The 24552-nt window shown below is 46.7% G+C and overlaps 1 protein-coding gene across 4 annotated transcripts in view; it reads left to right on the top strand.

Moving 5' to 3' along the window:
- EFHB (EF-hand domain family member B) overlaps window positions 1–23947 on the top strand; it is a 64321-nt gene extending 40374 nt beyond the window's left edge. For 2 of the 4 annotated variants that reach the window (XM_006071956.4, XM_006071957.4), the window contains 6 exons: window positions 455–522; window positions 5231–5385; window positions 13254–13461; window positions 16636–16848; window positions 18631–18812; window positions 23615–23947. In XM_006071956.4, coding sequence (XP_006072018.3) covers window positions 455–522; window positions 5231–5385; window positions 13254–13461; window positions 16636–16848; window positions 18631–18812; window positions 23615–23788 — 1000 coding nt within the window. In that variant the 3' untranslated portion in view covers window positions 23789–23947. Of the gene's footprint in view, window positions 1–454; window positions 523–5230; window positions 5386–13253; window positions 13462–16635; window positions 16849–17465; window positions 17785–18630; window positions 18813–23614 lie in introns of those variants that run through there. The other 2 variants (XM_044948741.2, XM_025294257.3) reach the window with 2 other exon arrangements.
- Window positions 23948–24552: the final 605 nt, after the last annotated feature.

Raw genomic sequence — 24552 nt, 5'->3', positions numbered from 1 at the left:
CCTGTTAGCCTCCTAAGAGCTTGGGGTTCCAGAAAAGTACTGAGTCTCTAAAACGGAGAGGGCATTTGGAAAAGAAAGAGGAAGAATTTTATGTAAAGCTTTATTTCTAGGATCTCAGAAATTTAACTTATTGTGTTACATTTTCCTCTCCTCTCTCTCTATAGATAGAGTATGTTTGTATACATGCATGCTTCCATAATTCTACTTTGGGACCATGTTCTGTTTTTTCTTTTTCCATCTGGGCCTTTTCACTGAAAGCCAGTGAAAGCATTCAGCCGTTGCTAATGTGAGTTGGAGATTAGAGAAAAAATCTGTTGGAGAACTTCTGTTTGATCTTTATAGTTTGGTTATAGGAGAAAATATAGGTGATTAAAAACGTATGGAAAACATATTTTAAATTCCAGGGATGCCATGTGGTGGGAATTTTCACTAAAGAAACTTTTTTCTTTGATAGCATTGCGGAAACAATGAATGTTCTCCCAGACCACACATTTGGGGCTTGTCTCCGCCCTGAGGACTACGGTAAATATACAGTTTCTTTTTAAAAAGCAAACAAAGACAAAATCCTGCCCCCCCCCCCACCCCGCCGCCCAAATTATGCAATGAAGTTCACCATCTCCTTCTCTCAAAGCTTCCAATTTTAAAGGCTTAAAATATATTAACATTAATGAGAACAATTTGTAGCGCAAGAAAGAAGCAACATTGTCCTATTATATTTGAAACAGGCACAGTTTAAAGTCCTGGTAATGAATTCCTTAAGTGTAGTTAAGGCTTAGAACTTTATTTAGAATATAAATAAAGCCTATATTAAACAATCAACAGTGAACTGAGGCAACTTTTTAATGAATTCAAATATTGTACCGGCTCCTTGCACTCAAAATGTGGTTGCAGACAGGCAGTGTTGGTGTCCCCGCAAGGCTCTTAGAGATGCAGACTCTCGGGTTCTACCCTCAGACCTCTTGGATCAGAAATGGCATTTTCACAACATTCCCAGATGAATTGTAGGGGCATTCAGGTTCCAGAAAGCACTGTACAACCACACACTGAAGAACCACTCTTCCCACCAGGCGATCAACGAATCAGTCTATGAAGTAGTGGAAGAAACTTACCAGGGTCTTGTCTTTAGTGCTAAGTGATCTCAGTAGCAGCCTTCCCCAGGCAAAACTATTTGAAAGCTTATTAGGGTTAAGCTGTATATTAGTGGTTTTCAAAATATAGTCTGCAGTCTACCTGCATTAAAATCACCCATAGAGTTATAGAGTTTATTAAATATGGATTCCTGGGACCCATGCCAAGATAATTCTGATTCAGTAGGCTCTCAAGTACACACTATGGAGAAGGCAATGGCACCCCACTCCAGTACTCTTGCCTGGAAAATCCCATGGATGGAGGAGCCTGGTAGGCTGCAGTCTATGGGGTCGTTAAGAGTCAAACAAGACTGAGGGACTTCACTTTCACTTTTCACTTTCATGCATTGGAGAAGGAAATGGCACCCGCCCCAGTGTTCTTGCCTGGAAAATCCCAGGGATGGTGGAGCCTGATGGCCTGCTGTCTATGGGGTCGTACAGAGTCGGACACAACTGAAGCGACTTAGCAGCAGCAGCAGCAAGTACACTAAATTTTAGGAACCTCCCAGGTGGTCGGTAAAGAACCCACGTGCCAATGCAGGAGACAGAAGAGACATGGGTTTGATCCCTGGAGGAGGGCACGGCAATCCACCCCAGTATTCTTGCCTGGAGAATCCCATGGACAGAGGAGCCTGGCGGGCTATACAGCTTATAGGGTTGCAAAGAATCAGACACGACTGAAACGACTTAGAACACGCACTGAAAGGGTGTTAGCTAAAGTCTGCTCACTAACAAGTAAAATAAATACTTATTTGCTAATGCAACATGATGTTCTAAGCATGGTGAGTCACCACATTAGGAGATCATACTTTTTTTTAGATCAACTGTTATGTGTTTAATGGATGTCTGCCCATCTTAGAGGCTCTGGTAAGGAGTGATTTAGGAAATCCATCAGTTAGTCTGAAAAACAAGTAGATAATCATGGTCAGCTGCCTACTTGAGGGCAGTTTCATGCTGGGGGTGCCCCAACTTGCTGTCTGTTTGATGCCTGGGGTCTTGTGCACAGTGCATTGTTTTCCAGGGATTTATAGCATGAATCAATGAATCCAACACATAGTTTATCATGTTGAGAGTGAAACACAGACAAAGTTTCTAATGCCCTCCTCCAGGAACCGAACCTGTGTCTCTTCTGTCTCCTGCATTGGCACGTGGGTTCTTTACCACTAGGGCCACCTGGGAAGTTCCTAAAATTTAGTGTACATGAGAGCCTACCGAATCAGAATTATCTGGGCATGGATCCCAGGAACCGGCATATCTAATACACTCTATGGGTGATTTTAATGCAGTTGAGCTACGTGATAAATTGAGTGACAAGATAGTGTTATAAAATGAAAGGAAGAACTCTGCCATTAATAGTTTATAAAGTATGCACGTGTCAGCAGCAGCCTTGGCAGCATACGCTGTAACTGGGAAAGAGGACTCTCAGTCCTCTCTAGACTTCTCACGGAGCTCACGGATGCACACAGACTTGACCCTAACTGTCCCTTGTGACTACCGTTAGGTTAATTCACGGTGTCTGTTCTGCCGAAAGCTTGAGGGTCTGCCTGCTTCTGAGGACACGTAGGCTTTTCTACTGGATCTGGATTACTCCCTTCCTCTTGCTTGGGGAAATAAAGGCAACGACACAAAGAATGCCTCATCCCCAGGCCTGGGGTTGTTGGTTCTGTTAATGTGCCTCTGGAAGAGGGCCCGGGCTGCGTGCCGCTCCCAGAATGCACCCGGGCAGGGGTGACTGAGGGGGCACCCAGGGCAGGCGGGCAGCGGGGCATCACGGGAGCTGGTGGCGGGCAGCGGGGCATCACGGGAGCTGGTGGGGCAGGGTGCATCACGGGAGCTGGTGGGGCAGGGTGCATCACGGGAGCTGGTCGTGGGCAGGGTGCATCACGGGAGCTGGTGGGGCAGGGTGCATCACGGGAGCTGGTGGGGCAGGGTGCATCACGGGAGCTGGTGGGGCAGGGTGCATCACGGGAGCTGGTGGGGCAGGGTGCATCACGGGAGCTGGTCGCGGGCAGGGGGCCGCCGCGGAGCTGGCCTGGCTTCTCTCACGTCCTTGGTGTGGTGGGGAAGGCGTTAGTCTCTCCGAGGGCCAGAGCTTGTACTCCCGATTTCAGCTCTTCAGCGATGGGTCTTGAGTAGTCTTCAGTGATTTGCCATGAGCTTCATAAGTATTCTCCCAGGGCCGGGCTGGAAGAGAGGGTCAGCCTGCATCTCACCCACAGGCTGACCATTCAATAGTTATTTTTGGATGTTAATGTAGATGGAAGGCGTCTCAAGATAAAAACAAAAAACAAAACCGACTCAACCAAGGGCCGTCTTGTGGAAAAGCCGGGGGGCAGGGCTTCCTTGTACAGAACAGCCCCCAGGGCATTGACATCAGGGGAAGAAACGTGGAGGGGAAGAGCAGCCATGCTTATTTGTCAGAAATCACCCCTCACCCAATCACTTCACTGCCTCTCCAAGAGCCTTTCTCGGGTTTTGCCCACTTTAGGATGGTCCGATGGACGCTGACTCCATTTCAGATTATCTTCGTCCGAGCACTTGCCCTGTTTCTGGAACCAGCACTGGTAGTAGGCTTTTCACGCATACGAGTAAGGGTCTACCCTTAGAAAGAAGGCTTTTATCAGAATATGCAGGATTAACTCCTAACTTTATAATAAACTTAGAGGTCCTACTAATACCTATTAAAAGAGACCCTCGAGAGACCCTAATAATATAAAGCCTTGCACAAAGTAGGTGTAAATATTAGTTGCTTTGAAGTGCAGGCAAATTTGCAATTTTTTAAGTTTTTAAACATTGAAGTATAGTTGATTTAAAATGTATTCCTGCTGTATAAGCACAGTGATACAATTATGTGTATATACACACACATATATGTATATATTTAAAATTCTCCATTGTGGGTTGTCACAGGGTACTGACCAGACTTCCCTGTGCTGTATAGTAGGGCCTTGTTGTGTATCCACCCTATATATAATAGTTTGCATCTGCCGATCCCACTCCGTCCCTCCCCACCTCCCCGCTGGGCACAGCCAGTCTGTTCTCTATGTTTGTGATTCTGTTTGTTTCATGGGTAGGTTCATTTGTGTCATGTTTTAGATTCCTCATACAAATGGCATCAGACGGGGTTTGTCTTTCTCCTTCTGACTTACTTCACTTAGTATGATAATCTCTGGTTGCATCCATCAGTGTTGCAATCTAAATTAACCTACCCAGGATATCACAGCCAGTTGCCAGTAAAAGCAGGAAGGGTGGGGTATAGGCCATGGGGGCCAAGAACAGAGGGAGAGGTTTCTTCTGGTGACATCCGCCAAACCGTCATATCTGAAGCAACATGGTCGCCTCTTGTCTGATCTCTGTCACCATAAACATGCCAAGGAATGGGGTTTAGAGGCAGTGTGAATATACTTTGTGTCATAATTCAACAAAGTTCCTTTAAGTCATGAAAGAAAAGTGAAAGCAAGGCTGGGGTCTGGGAGTTGCGGCTGGTGGATTGGAGGGGTTGTTACTGGCGGTTGTGGGTCAGGACTCAGTTAATGGACTGTGGATGGAGGCAGGTCTCCCGTGCTGGTCACAGAGAAGCAGGACTGAGAAGTGGAGACTTGATGAGCAGAGTGAAGGCAGAATGGAAACTCACACTAAGGAGGAGCAGGGAACTCGTGCCCAGCTTTCACAAGGCTTCCCAGGGGTGCAGTGACCCTAAGGCACACAGAGTGACCGGCACATGGAATCAGCCCCAGCTTTCAGATCTCGGCCTTGTAGACAAATGTTTACATTTGTCTGCCTGTCTCTTTAGACAGGCAAGAGCTTTGCTGTCTTAAGAGAGGACTTGATAGCTGAGTGGGCTCATGATTCTCTCATAAAATTCATTTATTCAGATTTTTTTCATTGAATGGAGAAGTGGCATATAGCAGAAGTATTCATTTTCATCAATTACTGTGTACACTTTTTTTAATACAAAAGGTTTTTCTGTCATGCTACTTAATAGTCTTGGCATTAGGTCTTTTCATTCACAGAAGTTGCTAGGTCTCTCTCTCTTTTAGGATGTGAATAATAGTGACAGACTTTAAATTCAGATAAAAGACTTTTCTTTCCCTCTTCAATAGGAGTTGGTGATCTCATCCACAGAAGGCTTCCAGGGGAGTATCTCCGAGGCAAGGACAGACAGCGAGCCCTCGTAGCGGCAGCGCGGCATCACTTGAAGAAAGTTAACTACCAAAACTTTGACACTCTGCTGGCAGCCTTCAGGCACTATGACAAGGCCAGTAGTGAAGGGGAGATTTTTGGTCTATGCATGGGCTTACAGGTCCAGCAAGCTGGTGTAGATCAGGATCACATTTGCCGTACACCAGAAACTAATACAACATCGTGAATCAACCATTTACATGGGCGTGTAAAACTGTTTACTAAAACAGGTGGTGGTGGACTGGATTTGATCTTGGCTTCCCTGGTGACTCAGATGGTAAAGAATCTGCCTGCAATGTAGGAGACCCAGGTTCAATCCCTAGGTCAGGAAGATCCCCTGGAGAAAGGAAGGGCTACCCACTTCATTATTCTTGCCGGGAGAACTCTATGGACAGAGGAGACTGGCGGACTATAGTCCATGAGATTGCAAAGAGTTGGACATGACAGAGTGACTCACACACACACACACACACACACACACACACACACACGTATAGAACATAGTTCCCTGTGCTGTACAGTAAGTCCCTGTTGTTTATCTACTTTCTATATAGTAGCTTGTTAATCCCCAACCCCTAATTTATCCCTCCCCCACCTCCTCTCCGCTTTGGTAGCCATAAGTTTGTCCTCTTTGTCTGTGAGTCTGTTTCTCTTTGGTGGATAAGTCATTTGTGCCGTATTTTAGATTCCACATATAAGTGGCATCATACTGTATTTGTCTTTTTCTGCCTGACTGACTTTAGTCAGTATGATCATCTCTAGGTCCATCCATGTTGCTGCAAATGGCACTGTTTCATTCTTTTTCCGTGGCTCAGAGGTAGTGCCCTGTACACGCACACCGCATCTTCATCCACTCCTCTGTTGATAGACGCTTAGGTGGTTCCCACGTCCTGGCTGCTGTAAACAGTGCTGTGGTGAACACTGGGGTACATGTATCCTTTTGAATTCGAGTTTTCTCTGGTATATGCCCAGGAGTGGGATTGCTAGAGTACATGCATGTGCCCATGTGTTTTAAGTATTGTCTGTGGCTGATTTTGCAGTTACACATGCAGAGTAGTGCATCAGAGGCTGAACAGACTTTTTGGCCCTTGTCGGAAACGCTTGCTGACCCCTGGATCTGGTCTGTGCTGTCAAATCAGGTTCTTTACCCACCTGCGTTGTTACCTGGGGAGATACTAGAAATGCACTTTCTAAGGCCCGCCTCACACACCCTGAATTAGGAACTTGGGATTGGGGTCTAGCGATTGTGTTCTAACAAGCTCCTCAGTGATTCTGCTGTGTGTTCAGGTTTGAGAACCACTCTTAAGGATCATTTAACTGGAGTGTGCTGGGAACGTGGGGGATGGACAGTCTCTGCCTCACTCTGAACTTGCACACATGGTACCACCAGTCTGGTCTCAGTCAAGCTTAGAACACGTCTCCCCACGGGAATCAGGTGTGGTTTCAGTGTTTGAGAGAGCAAGGTCATTCCATTTTCAAGCTACTCTAAACATTTTATGCTTTGAGCAAATCAGATGGATGTGGGGCTGTGTAATTGCCCGACATCATCCTAGGCCATTGCAGCGTTTACCAAGCGGCACCGCCTTTGGCTTGCGCTTAGGATCCTGCTACACAATGTGAAACGTGGCAGACTTTGTATTCGTAGGCCCATGCGGCTGTTATTTTCGTCACATACATCCTCCTTAGAAGGAAGCCCAGTCTTTCTAGAGCAAATAAGCGTGCTTTGTCTAAGTATCTGGTTCGTTCTTACCTCTTGTGCAGCATGAATTTTGTACTGATTGTACATAACTTTTTGTCTTGGCCACCAGCAAGCGTAGAGCCAACCCAGAGAAACACGTCTAGTTTGTGAACGAGATCTGACAGCATACATTCTGTGCGCTCTTCTGGCTTCAGGTTTCATCTTATTTCATTCCAAATTTATTTTTCTCTCTGCCCTGATTTCTTCACTTTTTTTTTTTTTTTTGGCTCTCTTTGTACTTATTTTTCTAGGCAGCTTCAAAACCATTTTAGAACGAGTCTAAAACAGACAAATAAAAGCTCATAAAGAAACCTGTGATGATGTAACAGTTCATCATCTTGACAGAAGAAAAGAAAGAACAGAATGATTTTAGTTTATCTCAAAGGGAAAAGATGATATTCTTATCTCCCTTCTGATGTTGAGTACAGTTTTAGAAAAGTGACACTTCACACTTTTTATCTTATAAAAAAATCTTGATCACTCATTGGCTAATTCATTTTAAGCCCATTCATTTTATTTTAGATTAGGGGGTCTATGTGTCTGTGGTATACTGACGAATAAAACATGGGTTAAATATCTCATTTAAGTTTATACTAATTATGTTGGGACAAATGCCAGTCATCAACAACATTTCTCACAAAGTTGTGTTTAAAGAAAGTATTCAACTGTTTCTCTGATTTTTAATAAAGTCTGATTGCTATCTACAGGTAATTTAAAAAGTATTCTTTAGAATTAAATGCACAAGTAGAAACATATTTTATATGTTTATATGTTTATAGTTGTTTTACAATGTTGTGTTAGTTTCTGCTGTACAGCAAAGTGAATCAGCTATTAATATAATATAATATTATATATATATATATATATCTCCCTTCTTTTTTGGATTTCCTTCCCATTTAGGTCACCACAAAGCACTGAGTAGAGTTCCCTGTGCTACACAGTAGGTTCTCATTAGTTATCTATTTTATCCATGGTACCAATAGTGTAAATGTGTCCATCTTAATCTCCCAATTCATCCCCCCTTCCCCTCTGGGTATCGATACGTTTGTCCTCCGTGTCTGTGTCTATATGTCTGCTTTGCAAATAAGTTCATCTGCACTATTTTTCTAGATTCCACATAAAAGCGATATTATACAGTATTTGTTTTTCTCTTTCTGACTTACTTCACTCTGTATGACATCTCTACGTCCATCCACATCTTTGTGAATGGCACTGATTCATTTCTGAACAAGTATATTTTTAACTGTATTCAACTCTGAGGATCTACAGAGATGACACTGGAGAATCCACACGCTAGCGACGTGAATAAGGGGACTTGCAGGATGCGCAGTGCTCTCCTTTCTGAAACTTCATTTTACATGTAATTATAGGCAAGACGATCATCTTAATAGCTGTTGATTATCTTAGTGAACCACCAGGCACATTCCTTATGATAAAATTAAATTAAGCAGGAAGAAAATTACTGAGAATTCTTCAATGCTGATACACCTTTTAAATAGTTAACTGTTAACACGCACGGCATAGAGCTCAGGGTCCTTGAGGAGCTTTTTTCTGCAAGGGTAATAAGATGGGGGTCTTCCTGGTGCAGCTGTAGGATGGTTTTTGATTGTTTGAATCTTATATTGTTGAGTGCCCAGATTTAATTTAATTGAAAAGCAAAACAAAACAGAACAAATAAACTGTGATTTCCTAAATGAATCTTCTTGGCTTAGAGGATTAATACTGTTATTTGCTGAACACTCATAGTACATCAAAAATTATTCCAGATAATGTGCAGGCTTTTTACTCAGGGAATGTAAAATCTAGAAGGGAAGAAAAAAAAAACAACACAAAGACTCATCATGTCCAAGAATGGTCACAGCAGAGTCTTAGATTTTCAAAATTTGTATGTGTCATTCCAACTCCTTTTATTCTAATTATTATCCAGGAAGTAGCTGGGATGGGAAGATTCCTTTTAGGGAACAGTTCCGTCAGTGACAACATAGGTCTACTCAGATGTGTGAGCCAGGAGCTGGGGAGGAAGGGAGATGGCTTTGAGAAGGCAGTCCCAAGGCTCAGCCGTGGGTGCCTGGGGGCAGGGAGGGCTCATTGAGTGTCTGGACTGACGGCTCATCGCAGAGGAGCCTCTGTGCTGCAAGTCGTGCCACCGCCAGGCTGAAAAGGGGCCGGAAGGCAGAGCGCGTGACTCAGATGCACCCCACGGGCCGCGCTTCTGTGACTGGAGCTGGCTCACTGGCCTGAAATAGCGACTCCGTAAGTTGAAGCCGTGTCAGCAGCGACAGGCGCCGCCAGCAGCTCTGGGAGGGGACGCAGGTTCACGTCGTCAGTGTGGCCGGAGCGGGGGGCAGTGCCTCGTGCGCGGCGCCTCTCTCACCGCGAGACAAACGGGTCCGCTGGCGGCCGGAGTCGCGAGTTCAGCATGTGGTGGCAGCCTCTGCTCGGGCCGGCGGCTTTACGTGGCGCCCAGTCTGAGGGTAACTGTACCGCCATGTCTGGTGCAAGGACGGATCCCGGCAGTGACGGTGGCCCCCTGGGTGGTTCAGGCTCCATCTGAAGCTTGATCCCAGCCATCCTTACAGGAGGATGGACCCTTATCATGGGCAGCTGTATGAATTACTTGGATGGTTCACTCAGCAGCTGTGAATTGTTTCCATGGTTTTCTTTTTTAAAAATTTTTATTGGAGTAAAGTTCATTTATAATGTGTTAGTTTCAGGTGTATAACGTGTTCAGGTTGGAGAAGGAAATGGCAACCCACTCCAGTGTGCTTGCCTGGACAGTGGAGCCTGGCGGGCTACAGTCCACAGGGTCACAAAGAGTCAGACATGACAGAAGTGACTTAGCACACACAGAGTGTGTATATGTCATTCTCAGTCCCCAGTTTATCTCTTTGCCTCCATCACCTGGGAACCAAAAGTTTGTTTTCTACATTCCTGACTCTACTTCTGTTTTGTAAATAAGTTCATTTGTACCTCCTCCTTTTGTTTAGATACCACATATAAGTGATATCATATGATATTTGTCTTTCTGTGTCTGATTCACTTCACTCAGTATGACAATCTCTAGGCCCATCCATGTTGCTACAAACATGGCATTATTTTGTTCTTTTTTGTTGCTGAGTAATATCCCATTGAATATATGTACCATAGCTTCTTTATCCATTCCTCTGTTGATCTATAGATCTCTGACTCGAAAAGAGGTGTCTTTAATCTTCCAATCTGTAGTTTTCCATGTGGCATCCAAAACACTGGCAACAATTCAAGAGTCAGTAAAAATATACAGGTTCAAGGGGAGTGCTGGCTGGACCCATGAAAGTAAACGAGTTCCACCTACCGATGGAGAAGGAAATGGCTACTCACTCCAGTACTCTTGCCTGGAAAATCCCATGAACAGGAGGACCCTGATAGGCTGCAGTCCATGGGGTTGCTAAGAGTCGGACATGACTGAATGACTTCACTTTCACGCATTGGAGAAGGAAATGGCAACCCACTCCAGTGTTCTTGCCTGGAGAATCCCAGGGACAGGGGAGCCTGGTGGGCTGCTGTCTATGGGGTCGCACAGAGTCGGACACGACTGAGGCGACTTAGCAGCAGCAGCAGTCCACCCCCTGAGGAGAGCGACTGCTTGTTTTGGTCCTTCATAGCTCTCACTGAGGTTGAAAGCCACAGCAGACCAGTGAGGACCCTGGGTTTCAGGTTCATGAAACGCTTTTTCATAGAGACTTGCAGTTCAAAGGGTCTCGAGAGCTGTGAGCCCCCAAAGTCCTAGCTTGTCTCCCTGTGGCTTCTGGTCAGAAGGGCTGGAACATGCCCCAGACGGGTATGGAGAGCAGCAACACAATTATGCATCCAGCAGTGGAAGCCACAGAAATGATGCACCTTGAACTTTCCTTCTCCACTTTGAACAACCCTGCCTAACCCCCACCAGCGGATTCCTGACACCTCTGCTTGTTACAGACTGAGTGGGACGCCAGCTTTGGCACCCACAGCCTATGACGCCATAGCAGTTTGAGTCCCTGCCCCCTGAAGTTGCACAGATACCTCTGGCCCGTAGTCCCCCTGGGGACAAGGGGACTTTGGCTCACACCTAACCCTAACACCTTTGTGTGAGGTGTCACACCTCAATGTCCTCAGTGTTTTTGCTGACTGTATAGAGCTTCTCCATCTTTGGCTGCAAAGGATATAATCACTCTGATTTCGGTGTTGACCATCTGGTGATGTCCACGTGTAGGACTTTGTCCATGTGAGCAGACTTTGGCTCACACCGAGTCAACGTCCTCCTTAGAACAGCTGGGTTTTGAGTGTGGGGGAGAGAGAAATAAAGGATGCAGAGGCAGAAGTGGCTCTGTCCTTGGTAAGAAGCATTTATTTTCATTATCGCCACCATCTATTTTAGTTTGGGGGACCCTTGATTCAACAGCCATCCCCCTTGTCCCCCCATTGCTTTTGTTAGGACTGTGGGGTCTGCATTTTTTGTTGACTTGGGCATACAGCAGAGAATTTAATGAAGCAGTCTGCTTTATCCAGGACATTGCAGCTCCCTGCCAAGATAATATATTTTACATCCTAATTCTGTTTCAACAGGAGGGTTAGGATCCTTATCCAGGCCTGTGGGTCGGGCTGCAGGAATTTATCTAGAATTCATCTGGAATTCACTGGGTCAGTTTCTCATTTTCCAAGGGATTGCCTTCGTGAGCATTGTGACTCCAACTCTGGGCCTAGGAGCCGAATGCTAGTCAGTGAGTCACTCATGGTTTCCCTTGGGAGTTTGTCTATCTCAGGGAAGTCTCTCTAGAGGGCAAAGCTCCCTTGTGGCCCCTGGTAGGGAGGCTTGGACCTTTCACAGTCAGCGGCGGGTGGATTTAAGGTGGGCTTGACAGGCTGCAGCAGGGCTGAGTGGTAAGACGCCCCGCTCTGGCCATTCCTCCTTAGCAAGCATCCCCCGCTCCAGGTCCTCACCCCTCCAAGTGTAGCCAGTTTTGCCTACTACTACTAAGCCACTTCAGTTGTGTCTGACTCTGTGGGACCCCATAGACGGCAGCCCACCAGGCTCCACCGTCCCTGGGATTCTCCAGGCAAGAACATTGGAGTGGGTTGCCATTTTCTTCTCCAATGCATGAAAGTGAAAAGTGAAAGTGAAGTTGCTCAGTCGTGTCCAACCCTCAGCGACCCCATGGACTGCAGCCTTCCAGGCTCCTCTGTCCATGGGATTTTCCAGGCAAGAGTACTGGAGTGGGGTGCCAGTGCCTTCTCCGAGTTCTGCCTACAGCCTTTCTAAATTTCCCTTTCCTGCTTTGCAGCTCACTTTAAGTGCTTCTGTCTTTAACTGTTGTCTGAAACTGGTGGAAACTGCCCCTCTTGCCCAGGGGAGTGTTAATAGCTAGAGTGCGGCGGGATCTTAGATCCTTGACCAGGAATTGAACCCATGTTCCCTTCAGTGGAAGAAGTGTGGAGTCTTAACTGCTCACTGTACCGCCAGGGAGTTCCCCAGAGGCAGCTGTCTTTGAACCCACCTCCCTGTGCTTGGCCTGCATCCACTTGCCACTTTCTCCTCTTTATCAGGCAGTGGCGTGGAGGACCATGGGCTGCCCAGTTGGAACCAGAGGTTTTCAAAGCTTTGGAAGCATGGAAAGTTGTAGGACGTTGTGGGAAGTATATAGTGCTGGTCAAATGAAATGTCAAGCATGGATCATGCTTGGGCCTATTCCACCAGAGTGTAGGCAGCATGATTTAAAGACAAAGATCCTAAAATGAACAAAGGGTTGAAATTACTGGGTACATATCAGATGGACACAATGAGGACCAATCTCGCTTAAAGACTGACTCTTCTTATGTGAAAAAAAAAAAAAAAAAAAACCAAATAGGGGGCTTCCCTGGTGGCTCAGACGGTAAAGCGTCTGCCTGCAATGTGGGAGATCCGTGTTGGATTCCTGGGTTGGGAAGATCCCCTGGAGAAGCAAATGGCAATCCACTCCAGCACTCTTGCCTGGAAAATCCCATGGACGGAGGAGCCTGAGAGGCTACAGTCCATGTGGTCGCAAAGAGTCGGACACGACTGAGCTACTAGCTACTACTATGTGAAAAATAAGACAGATTCTTGGAATTTATGTGATAGACTTTTTTTTTTCTCAAGGAAAATAACAGACATTGCCCACTTCTGCTCTTGAAGACAATGCTCACGTCACCTTTTCTTGCTTTGTGTCTAACAGAAGGGAGATGGGGTGATAGACAAAGCTGAGCTTCAGGAAGCGTGTGACCAGGCCAGCTTGCACTTAGACGAGAAGCTCCTGGACCAGCTATTTGAATACTGTGATGTGGATAAAGACGGGCTGATTAACTACCTCGAATTTGCGAATTTTCTTACCTGGAAAGATAAAACCCCCCTTAAAGAGTATGAAGAGCGGGTCCTCATTAAAGGTATTTAATTTTTGAAGGTTTGCTAAATTCTTAAATGTACTTACATGTTTTCTTTGTCCTGGGAGTTCAACTCTTGTCAACTTTAATATTATGTATTTAAAAATATGCACATATATACATATTTCTTTTTCATGCATAGAGTATAAGTGGAAGGACAGGAAAGAATCTGATAACATTTATTATTTCTGGGGAGGTGAGGTAGGGATAGGTTGCTAAGGGACAGTCTGTTTTTTTATCTCTTGAGTTTGGAATTATGTATTACTTACTCAAAAGAAAACAATTATGAGCAAAGCAATTTACACAGAAACCCAAAATATGAAAGAGGGTTCTTAAGAAAGATGTTTGAAAACCATATTCTTAGAGAAATTAGCTTCCCTTCCCTGGAAAAGTCAATTGTAAAACAGAATTTGATCTTTTACATTTTTTAAGAAAAGGACAACCCTAATCTTGACTTTTATTCAAACATTTTCATGTTTACATAATATCTTCCTGCATCACTAACCACATATAGATATATACACATGTAGGAATACATTTGTGCAAGCGTGTATGGAAATATTTTAAAATAGCTAAAATCACAGTGAATGTACCATTTTTATTTGGCTTCAAATAAACTTAGGTCTCAAATTTCTATGGAACGAAGAGATACTTTCACGATTTCTGTAAACTTCATTTTCAGTTCCTTCACACTGATGTATTGTAAATTACTAAACCATTTCCTCACTCTCTAAAACTTAGGTTATTTCCAAATATTTCAAGAGTAATATGAGTGACCATATAACGATTATCATCTTTCAGAAGGCTTTCTGTTTCTAATTATATCTCATTTCTTATGAATGTCATTTTTGTCCCAGAAGTAACTGTTTTCATTTTGCCTTTTTCAATGATTGTACCCATTTGCAATTTTATCAGTCAAGACTGTGAGAAGGTTTTACTCTAATCTAGCTACCATTGAGTGTTATTTCAAACATTCTGGTAATTTAGTTGTTATATAATGACACCTCATTTGCTTTAATTTTCAAGTCTGGATTATTAGAGATGATTACCTTTTAAAAGGTTGTTTGCATTTTTATCTGCTCTTGGAATATCTCTTCCTCTAAAAAGTTTTCACTTTTATTTCTGCAAAGCCAATGCCACATTTTGGGCTTTATTGAGGATGGGTGCCCTTACCAGTTTCTGGGACGGTTTTTCTACTCTATCCACTAGAAGGAGAGCAGGAAGATCTTTTCTACCTAATGAAGCTTCTTATAGAAAACAGCTCGCCCCTAGTCCTCTCAGAGATAAGCAGAGGGTGACAGTCTTCTTGGCACAACTCATGCAGTAGCGGGGAAAGCAGAAGCCTGTTTTCAAACCAGATGGTTCCTCAAATTGCTGCTGGTTTTGGGGTCCTGACTTCAGCAGCCCTTTTCAGTGGAGGTTTTGGGGTTTTTCCTCTTTCCTTTTCTTCCAAGATAGTGGCTGAAGGGTCAGTCAGCAGGGGCTCAGGAATGGTCTCTCCCAGCGCCGTCGGCTAGAGAAAAGGCGTTGAGTTCTTCAAGGAGCTGGCTTTCTGGAAGTTTTCTAAAAACTTGTCATACTTGTTCCGGATTTCTGCCTTTAGGAGAAGCGGCGCGAGAAGGGGATTAGAGGATCTGGAACCCGGGGCCTGACGCTTTCGGGGCCACGGCCGCAGGAGCTGAGGGAGGGACGGGCCTCAGGTGTCTTCCGGTCCCGAGCGGCCGCCGGGCGCCGCCCGCCCTCGCGCCCCGCCCCTCCCCTCGGCCCCTCCCGCCCCGCCCCTCCCCTCGGCCCCTCCCGCCCCGCCCCTCCCCTCGGCCCCTCCCGCCCCGCCCCTCCCCTCGGCTCCTCCCGCCCCGCCCCTCGGCCCCTCCCGCCCCGCCCCTCCCCTCGGCTCCTCCCGCCCCGCCCCTCGGCTCCTCCCGCCCCGCCCCTCCCCTCGGCCCCTCCCGCCCCGCCCCTCGACCCCTCCCGCCCCGCCCCTCGGCCCCTCCCGCCCCGCCCCTCGGCTCCTCCCGCCCCGCCCCTCCCCTCGGCCCCTCCCGCCCCGCCCCTCGGCCCCTCCCGCCCCGCCCCTCGGCTCCTCCCGCCCCGTCCCTCCCCTCGGCCCCTCCCGCCCCGCCCCTCCCCTCGGCTCCTCCCGCCCCGCCCCTCCCCTCGGCCCCTCCCGCCCCGCCCCTCGACCCCTCCCGCCCCGCCCCTCGGCCCCTCCCGCCCCGCCCCTCGGCTCCTCCCGCCCCGCCCCTCCCCTCGGCCCCTCCCGCCCCGCCCCTCGGCTCCTCCCGCCCCGCCCCTCGGCTCCTCCCGCCCCGTCCCTCCCCTCGGCCCCTCCCGCCCCGCCCCTCCCCTCGGCTCCTCCCGCCCCGCCCCTCCCCTCGGCCCCTCCCGCCCCGCCCCTCGACCCCTCCCGCCCCGCCCCTCGGCCCCTCCCGCCCCGCCCCTCGGCTCCTCCCGCCCCGCCCCTCCCCTCGGCTCCTCCCGCCCCGCCCCTCCCCTCGGCCCCTCCCGCCCCGCCCCTCGGCCCCTCCCGCGGGCGGCCGCGCGCCCCCTGGCGCAGGCGGCGCACTTCCGGTCCGGGAGACGCTGCGTCAGGACTGAGTCCTCGGCCGCGGAGCTGCTTCCGCGGAGCGCGGCTGCGGGAGAGGCCGAGTCTTAGCATGAGAGCCGCACCTCAGGGTTTTCTTTTGTACGCTGACTTGGAGGGGGCTATTTGTAGAAGTGGGCGCGCACAGCGAGTTCTCCTCACTCCTCCAAATGTCGCAGTGCGTGGCGTCCCCCCGCCGCGATCCACTCCAAATACATCTCTTACCTTTCCCAGGGCCTAGTCCTAGGAACAGCTCTGGTAATCTTGTGTTCGAGTCAAATATGAAAATGAGCTCTAATTTTAAAAAAAGGAAAGAAAAAATGTTTTCTGTTTTCTTTTGGTGTTTCACACTTAAAAGCTTTAGAGTGAAATGAGCAGGGTGGTGAATAGAAATTTTAGACGTTGTTCACATTTCCTGGTGTATGAACTTGTGCTTCCAGAGCGAGTTCTGGTGTCAGTGAAGTGTCTGCACCAGCTCAGCCTCCCTTTTCACCAGCAAGAAGAGACTAACTGCGAAAACTCACCTTGCTACAGGGCGAGCCCTGGGTTGTAACTTTGTCCTGTACTTTTCCCCCGTTTTCCTTTGTTTGAAGGTAGAAAATCGGATTGTGCAAACCCTGCTGAGGCTAATGTAGAAGAATCTGAACCAGCTCTCCTGTTAAAGCCTGAAGATATTGTCTTAAAAGAACCAGGGAGCTCAGAAAAGACTCTGCGGACACTTCTGAGGCCAAGCGATAAAGTTTCTGATCGCTACAAGACGACTTCTTCCGAGATCAGTGCGGTCGTAGGCGCTGTTCCTTGCACTTGTAAGTTTGTTACCTTATATGCTGAGTTTTAAAAGGAGCAGCAAATGCAGAAGGGTCTGCCCTTGGCTGTCCCCAGCCTCCATTAGGCTCTTACTTTCTCAAAGCCTAGGACCTTTCATTCAACTCTGTGTTCTAAGGACCCAGGGGGGGCTTACTAGATATAGGCTGAATTGAGCTAGTGTTCATGGTGACCCAAGTGAAATGATTGTCTCTGTGATAATGAAATTGAAACCATTATAGCTCAGAACCCCGAATGTTAGATACTGTCAGAATTCAGAATTCAGCAAGTGGTAGGAGACTTTTTTTTTTGGCTGCACCATGAAGCATGTGGGGTTTTAGTTTCCTGACCAGGGGTCACACTGATGCCCCCACATTGAGAGCCTGGAGTCTTAACCACTGGACCACCAGGGGAGTCCCAAGTGGTAGGAGACTTAAATCAAGTGATTCTTAGCTAAAAACAGATTTCCCCTCAAAATTTGAGGAGCTGTTGGAGAGCAGCTCCTTCGTTCTCATTCTCCGTCTGTTAATCTGCTAGGGCTGTCGCAGCAAATACCACAAACTGAATGGTTAGACAGCAGAGATGGATCATCTCTTTTTTGGATTTCCTTCCTATTTAGGTCACCACTCAGATTCACTTTGCTGTTGCAGTAGAAACTAACACAGTGTTGTGAAGCAACTGTATTGCAAGAAAAATTAATTTAAATAAAATTTTAAAAAAAGAAAAAAAGAAATGCGTGATTCCACGATGGCCGGAAGTCTGAGATCAGGGTGTTGTCAGGCTGGCTTCCTTCTGAGGCTGTGAGGGGGCCATTTCTCCAGGCCCCATCCTGGCTTCTGGGTGTTTGTTGGCAGTCTTTGGTGCTGCTCGCTTTCTGCTGCGTCACCCCAATCTCTGCCTTCATCTTCATGTGGGTTTCTCCCATGTGAGTGTCTGTGCCCCCGCGTCCCCTTTTTATAAGAACTCCAGGCATATTGGACCAAGGGTCCGTCCTTCTCCAGTATGACCACATTTTAATTATTCTCGCGGTGACCCTATTTCCAAATAAGGTCACCTCTTGAGGTACTAGGGTTAGGACTTTAACATTAGAGTCTGGGGAGGATACAATTCAACTCATAGACCCCGGAATCTCAGTACCAATCATGATGAATGCTGGTTATTTAGAAAGGCTCTTTTATGTCGGTTAAGATCCCTTTTTTGGAGTAAGGCCATGATTAAGGATTTACACGTTTTTCTTTACTGGATTTCATAGACACACTTTACATTCTGTTGTGATGAGATCTCACTGTTCTCTGTGGAATAGCCCTGTCCAACAGAAATACAATCGTCATCATATGTATTTAAAATTTTTTAGTAGCCACATTAAGAAAAAGAAACAAGTGCAATTAACTTTAATAGTATATTGGGAATTCCCTGGCGGCCCAGTGGCTAGGACTCGGTGCTGTCTCAGCTGTGGCCCAGATTCAATACCTGGTTAGGGAACTAAGATCCTGAGAGCCACATGGAGCAGCCAAAAGTGTTCTTTTAAATAGTACATATTTGTACTATTGTATGTACATATAATACACAATATGTATCTCCAAAGCATTGCCATCTCAACAAGGAATCAATATAAGATGACTAATTAAATGTTCCACATTCTTTCTTTGGGTACTGCCTAAATCTTTGAAATTGTGTGTTTTACACTCACAGCACATCTCAGTTTGGACTGGCCACGTTTCCAGTGCTCAGTGGCAGCTGCTATATTTAGAATGTCTGTTTTTCCCCCTCGATTGATGTCCTAGGTTACCCCACTTTTGGCGTTCCAACCATTCGGTCGGATATTCCTGCCCCCCTAATTCGCCGAGTCAGCGACAGGACCAGTTACGGTGAGGAGGGAAATGCCTACTCACTGCTGCATCCTACCATCTTTGCCCAGAAAGGGGTCTTTGAAAGGGACTTCTTCAAGACCAGATCCAAACAAGAGGTACCGCATGGGATTTCAAAAGGGTTGAAAGAAAGGCCAACTTTACATTGGCACACAAAGATGGAAAGGTTTATTTGTTTGAGCTCTTATATTATAAAAGTCATCAGGAGCCCCTCAAATTAGGATTCCTGAGGATCATGTGCGATTTGGTTGTGATATTTGGTACAATTCTTCAAGTAGAACTTACTCTGATAAGAGGCATTTCACTCATGTTATATATTCACCATGACCTATGTCTAAAAAGAAAAATGTTTTTCTAACATTCAACATTCTTCTTTGTTGAGTAAAAGCAAAGAGGCCCAGGACTTCCCTGGTGGTCCAGTGGTTAAGAATCCGCCTGCCAATGCAGGGGACATGGGTTCCATCACTGGTGGGGAGATTCCACATGCCAGGAGGCATCTAAGCCTGCACACCGCAGCTACTGGCCCGCGCTCTGGAGCCCGCGCTCTATAACGAGAGAAGCCCCCGCACCGCGACTGGAGAGACCTGCCCACTGCACCTGGAGAAAGCCCACATGCAGCAGCGAAGACCCGGCACAGCCAAAGATAATTTTTTTTAAAAAGCAAAGATGCTCAGTCCCTTCCTTGTGTGAGTCTCCCTGTGGTCGTGGGTCTCCAAAAACCACCGAGTACGTGTGAGGAGGGCCCTGTGCCTTCTCTGCGAGCTGCTATCTCAGGTGATCGCAGCAAGCCCTGGCTTAAAATGTTCTGCCCTGTTCTTGTGTGTCCGCCCAACATGCGTCTCGTTTTTTTCACTTGGAAAACGTGGTCGTCACACCCCAGGTGATCTTCTTCCTACGCTGGGTTTCAAGCAGGTGCAACCAGCTAGGCCAGAATAGCCACTGGGGTTCTGAGGGCTGAGAAGTAATAGCAGGTCTGGGTCAGAGTAGCCCGTCTGGATCTGCCATTGTGGAAGGCGAGTTGTGATCTAGGGAGCAACGCCTTCTTTGAACTCTCAGATCCAGAGCTGGGAATGATGTGAACAGACCTAAGATGCTTTCCAGGACTTCAGATGAAGGGTCCCTCACTTACAAACTCGCAGACTTAGTGATATTCATTGCAGCAATTCATCCCCACTGAAAGGGGCTGGGCAGAAAGACAGGATGATGCTTGCTGGGTGGTCCCAAGGAAGGGACCCTCGACCCAGCACAGAGATGGTGGAGAGGAGACACCCACAGACTGTATTTTCTCTTCCCTCAGTCACTCTAAAGGGCCTATGAAATAGGCTGTCAGGGCTGACAAAACAAATGAAAATCTCCTGCTTGTTTCCTGATGCTTAAAATTCTTTTAACTAAAAAAAAAAAATATTCTTTTAACCAGTAAGTCATTGTTTATCTCATGATTCTAGGTAGAAAGTAAGAACCCAGAGGCTTGCACAAATAGTATTCCAACCAAATGATATTCTAGAAAAGGCAAAGCCATGGAGAAGTAAGAAGAGCAGTGTGCCAGAGGGAAGATGGGGGATAAATGGCTGGAGCACAGAGGATCTTTAAGGCAGTATGATACCATAAAGGGGCTCCCCTAGTAGCTCAGATGGTAAAGAATCTGCCTGTAATGCAGGAGACCCGGATTTGGTCCCTGGGTCAGGAAGATCCCCTGGAGAAGGAAATGGCAACCCACTCCAGTACTCTTTCTTGCCTGGAGAATTCTATGGACGGAGGAGCCTGGTGGGCTACAGTCCATGGGGTCCTAAAGAGATACCATAATGGTGTGTGCTAAATCGCTTCAGCCGTGTCCGGCTCTGCGACCCTATGCACTGTTGTTCGCCAGACTCCTCTGTCCATGGGATTCTCCAAGCAAGATACTGGAGTGGATTGCTATTCCCTTCTCCAGGGGATCTTCAGGATCCAGGGATCGAACTCTCGCCTCTTTTGTCTCCTGCCTTGGCTGGCGAGTTCTTTACTCTACCGCCACCTAATGGTGGATAGACGTCATTACACATCTGTCAATATCCATAGGTTATGCAACAGAGAGTGAACCTTAGCGTGAACTGTGGGCTGCAGTTAATAATACTGTATCAATACTGGCTCATCACTTGTAACAAATATACTACACTTAATGCAGTGTTTCTTGTGGTCCTGTGATTAAGCCTCTGTACTTTCAATGCACCAGGGGTTTGATCTCTGTCTGGGAAATAAAATCCCACATGCCATGTGGCATAGCCAGAAAAAGAAAGCAAAAGATATTAATAGGGGCTTCCCTGGTGTTCCAGTGGTTAAGAATCCTGCCAACGCAGGGGACACGGGTTCGATTCCTAGTTCAGGAAGATCCCACATGTGGTGAACAGCTAAGCCCGAGAGCCACGACTACTAAGTCTGTGCTCCCGAGCCTGAGCGACACAGTTACTGAGCCTGTGCTCTGGAGCCTGGGGCTGCACCTACCGGACTCACGTGTCATAGCTACTGAACCCCACGCGCCCTGCAGCCTGAGCTCCACCACAAGAGAGATCCCCTCACTGAGAAGCCAACACACCGCAAGCAGAGAAAGCCCTTGCACAGCAATGAAGACCCAGCACGGCCACAAATAAACAAGCTTTTAAAAAGAATTAGTACATATACACAATGGAGTATTACTCAGCCATTAAAAAGAATACATTTGAATCAGTTCTAATGAGGTGGATGAAACTGGAGCCTATTATACAGAGTGAAGTAAGCCAGAAAGAAAAACACCAATACAGTATACTAACACATATATATGGAATTTAGAAAGATGGTAACAATAACCCTGTGTACGAGACAGCAAAAGAGACACTGATGTATAGAACAGTCTTTTGGACTCTATGGGAGAGGGAGAGGGTGGGAAGATTTGGGAGAATGACATTGAAACATGTATAATATGTATGAAACGACTCGCCAGTCCAGGTTTGATGGACGATACTGGATGCTTGGGGCTGGTGCACTGGGACGACCCAGAGGGATGGTATGGGGAGGGAGGAGGGAGGAGGGTTCAGGATGGGGAACACATGTATACCTGTGGCGGATTCATTTCAATATTTGGCAAAACCAATACAATTTTGTAAAGTTTAAAAAAAAAAGAATTAGTAATAAGGGAAAGGGGGGTGCAAGTGATGGGGCATATGGGAGCTCTCTGTAGTTTCTGCAATTTTTCTAGAAACCTAAACTGCTGTAAGAAAAGTTTATTAAAAAAAAAAAAAAAAAGGACCTCGAGGCCTGGTTGGAGAACAGCATCACCCTGAGAATAGATGTGTGTGCTCAGTCGCTCAGCTCAGTTGTGTCCGACTCTTTGTGACCCCATGGACTGTAGCCTGCCAGACTCCTGTGTCCATGGGATTCTCCAGGCAAGAATACTGGAGCCGGTTGCCATTTCCTTCTCCAGGGGATCTTCCCGACCTGGGGATGGAACCTGAGTCTCCTGCCTCTCCTGCATTGGCAGGCAGATTCTTTACCACTAGCGCCACCTGGGAAGCCCTTAGCATAGATGGGTTTCTGTTGGCTTATCAATACACAGGATGGAGTACAAATGCCTCCCAAGGAGCAGGGGAGGAAGCCGGGGCGGAGGTCTGGGATGCCCAAGACCCCTCCTAGGCGCACTCTGCAGGGACATCCTTCCCCGCCGCTGGGTGGGAACAGAACCTCTGCTGGAGCTGCCGCTGCTGGCAGCCCTGCTCTTCTGAATCTCGAGTGTGGTTGATTTTACTGCTAATTTCCCACAAGACACATCACGTCCATGGGACCTTTTAGTTGTTAGGGTTCCGTTCAGGAGGTGTGTGCAGCAGCGGGGCCATTTCCTTGGGTTTCCTGTTCACCGTCTAACCGTTCTTTCGTCTCCTTCTTTGCTTCCCTCCTGTGTGCTTTCTTCTAGTAAATGCTTTTCCTCTCTTAGTTTCATTTCCCCCCAGATCTTTTCTCCTCTCCACTCATTCTAATGTTTCTTCCCACTACTTGTTCTTCTCTCTCCCTTCTTTATTTTCCCTGGACCATATAAACCCTGTTTCTCCCCTTCCCTTCTCCCTTTTCCTGTCTGTCACTGCAGAGAGATGACTAGTAAAGTTTCCCAGTTTTCAGTATACTCAGGTTTTTCTTTTTTTGGCCATGCTCCATGCCTTGTGGGATCTCAGTCCCCAGACCAGGGATGGAACCCAGGCCTGAGTCTAAGCACTGGACTGCCAGGGAACTCCAACATGCTCAGGTTTCAGTCTGCTCAGTTGCTCAAGCTTGCTCTCTCTCTCTGACATTTGATGCCCACAAGTATGGTTAAAGTTTACACAGGCCAGTTAGAGATGTTTCATAAATGTTCTTATTTTTAAAAAAGAGAAACTAATATGCTAGGGGTTTAGATAACACATAAGGGGTTACGGGGATAAAGGTCAAATCTAGTGAGGCTGCCATCTTTAACTCTTTTACTCTTTCTCCTTGAATTTGGCTGTCTTTATTTAAAATTTTTTAAATTTGTTTTTTACTTATCTGTGGATCGAACCCGCACCCCCTGCGTTGGAAGCTCAGAGTCTTGACCACTGGCATGCCCGAGAAGTCCCTGGCTGCCTCCCTTTAACATGATCAGAAACACTGGACTTGAAAGGAGCTTTGTTATCGGCTAGTACAGCTGAGCACCCTCATATTCATTCATATTTACAAAATGATTCCTGAACTGATGGGCCTGGAATTTTGGTATGTGCTTATTATATGCAACAAGCGCACACACAAACACATATCCACACACACACATCCACACACTTTTTAAGGGATGAACCTCCATAGTCTTAGATATTACCAAGATATTTTAAAGAATACAGACTAAAATACCCATAAATCTTGGTCTGACTTCAATGTTTTCCCCCCCTAGATTTCAGAGATATTATGTAACATTGGTGTCAAGCTTTCTGAGGATGAATTTGAAAACGTATGGAATCTTGCATCAAAAAAACACCACAGAGGAGAAGTTTGTGTTGAGAACATCAGAAATGTCCTGGATGAGTTACAACATGCAGACCGAGCCAAGTGCAAAGCGGCCACGTGATCTTTGTGGAGTTCATTTAGATCGAAGAATTGCTACATCTGTGTTCACCTAATGTGTTCTGTCCATTCTGATTTTAGATACTATAATTCAGCAATCACTGTGGTGGGGCTCATATGCCTGGATGCATTGCTAATAAATTCGATTTTGAATTTTAAAATTTATTTTCTTGTTTCCTATAAAGCACCAAAGAACTTGACAAGCACCAGGAGTTAACCTTAACTGCACCCAGGGTGTAGCTCTTCTAGAATATATTGGAAGTTTGTCCGTGTTCAGTGTGCTTGAGGATTCTCAGCATTCTGGTGGGTGCTCCGAGATTCAAAGTCTGGTTTGTGACACCAGGTTCACGAGATTTTGCCTTCCGAATTTTGCTGTTTTTCTCTGTAGGCGTCACTATGACACAGCTGAAGCTTGATGGGCTTTTATGTCTCTGTCAGCATCTGAGGAAAACAGATTTAATTACAAGGAGCGGATTCAGGGAGAAAAAACTTGACTTCAAAAAGACAATGGCTGGTGGCTTTTCACATCTATGTCCAGAAAAGCATACTCTCCTTGAAGTATCTGAAGAGGACACAGCTGACCACAGCGTTAGATATGTAGTTCTAGAGAGCTGTTAGTAGCCAACTGCGCAGAATCATTCCCTCCCTTATGCCTCATCTCTTTTTAAATTTTAATCTATCAATTAGTGTTTGGTGGGGCTGGGTCTTCGTTGCTCTGCACGGGCTTTCTCCAGCTGTGATCGAGGGCGGCCCTCTAGTTGCGTGCGT

This window comes from Bubalus bubalis, chromosome 1 (assembly GCF_019923935.1).
Source record: "Bubalus bubalis isolate 160015118507 breed Murrah chromosome 1, NDDB_SH_1, whole genome shotgun sequence".
Taxonomy (NCBI): domain Eukaryota; kingdom Metazoa; phylum Chordata; class Mammalia; order Artiodactyla; family Bovidae; genus Bubalus; species Bubalus bubalis.
The sequence above is the reverse complement of the archived record's forward strand: the minus strand, read 5'-3'. Positions and strand labels throughout refer to the sequence as shown.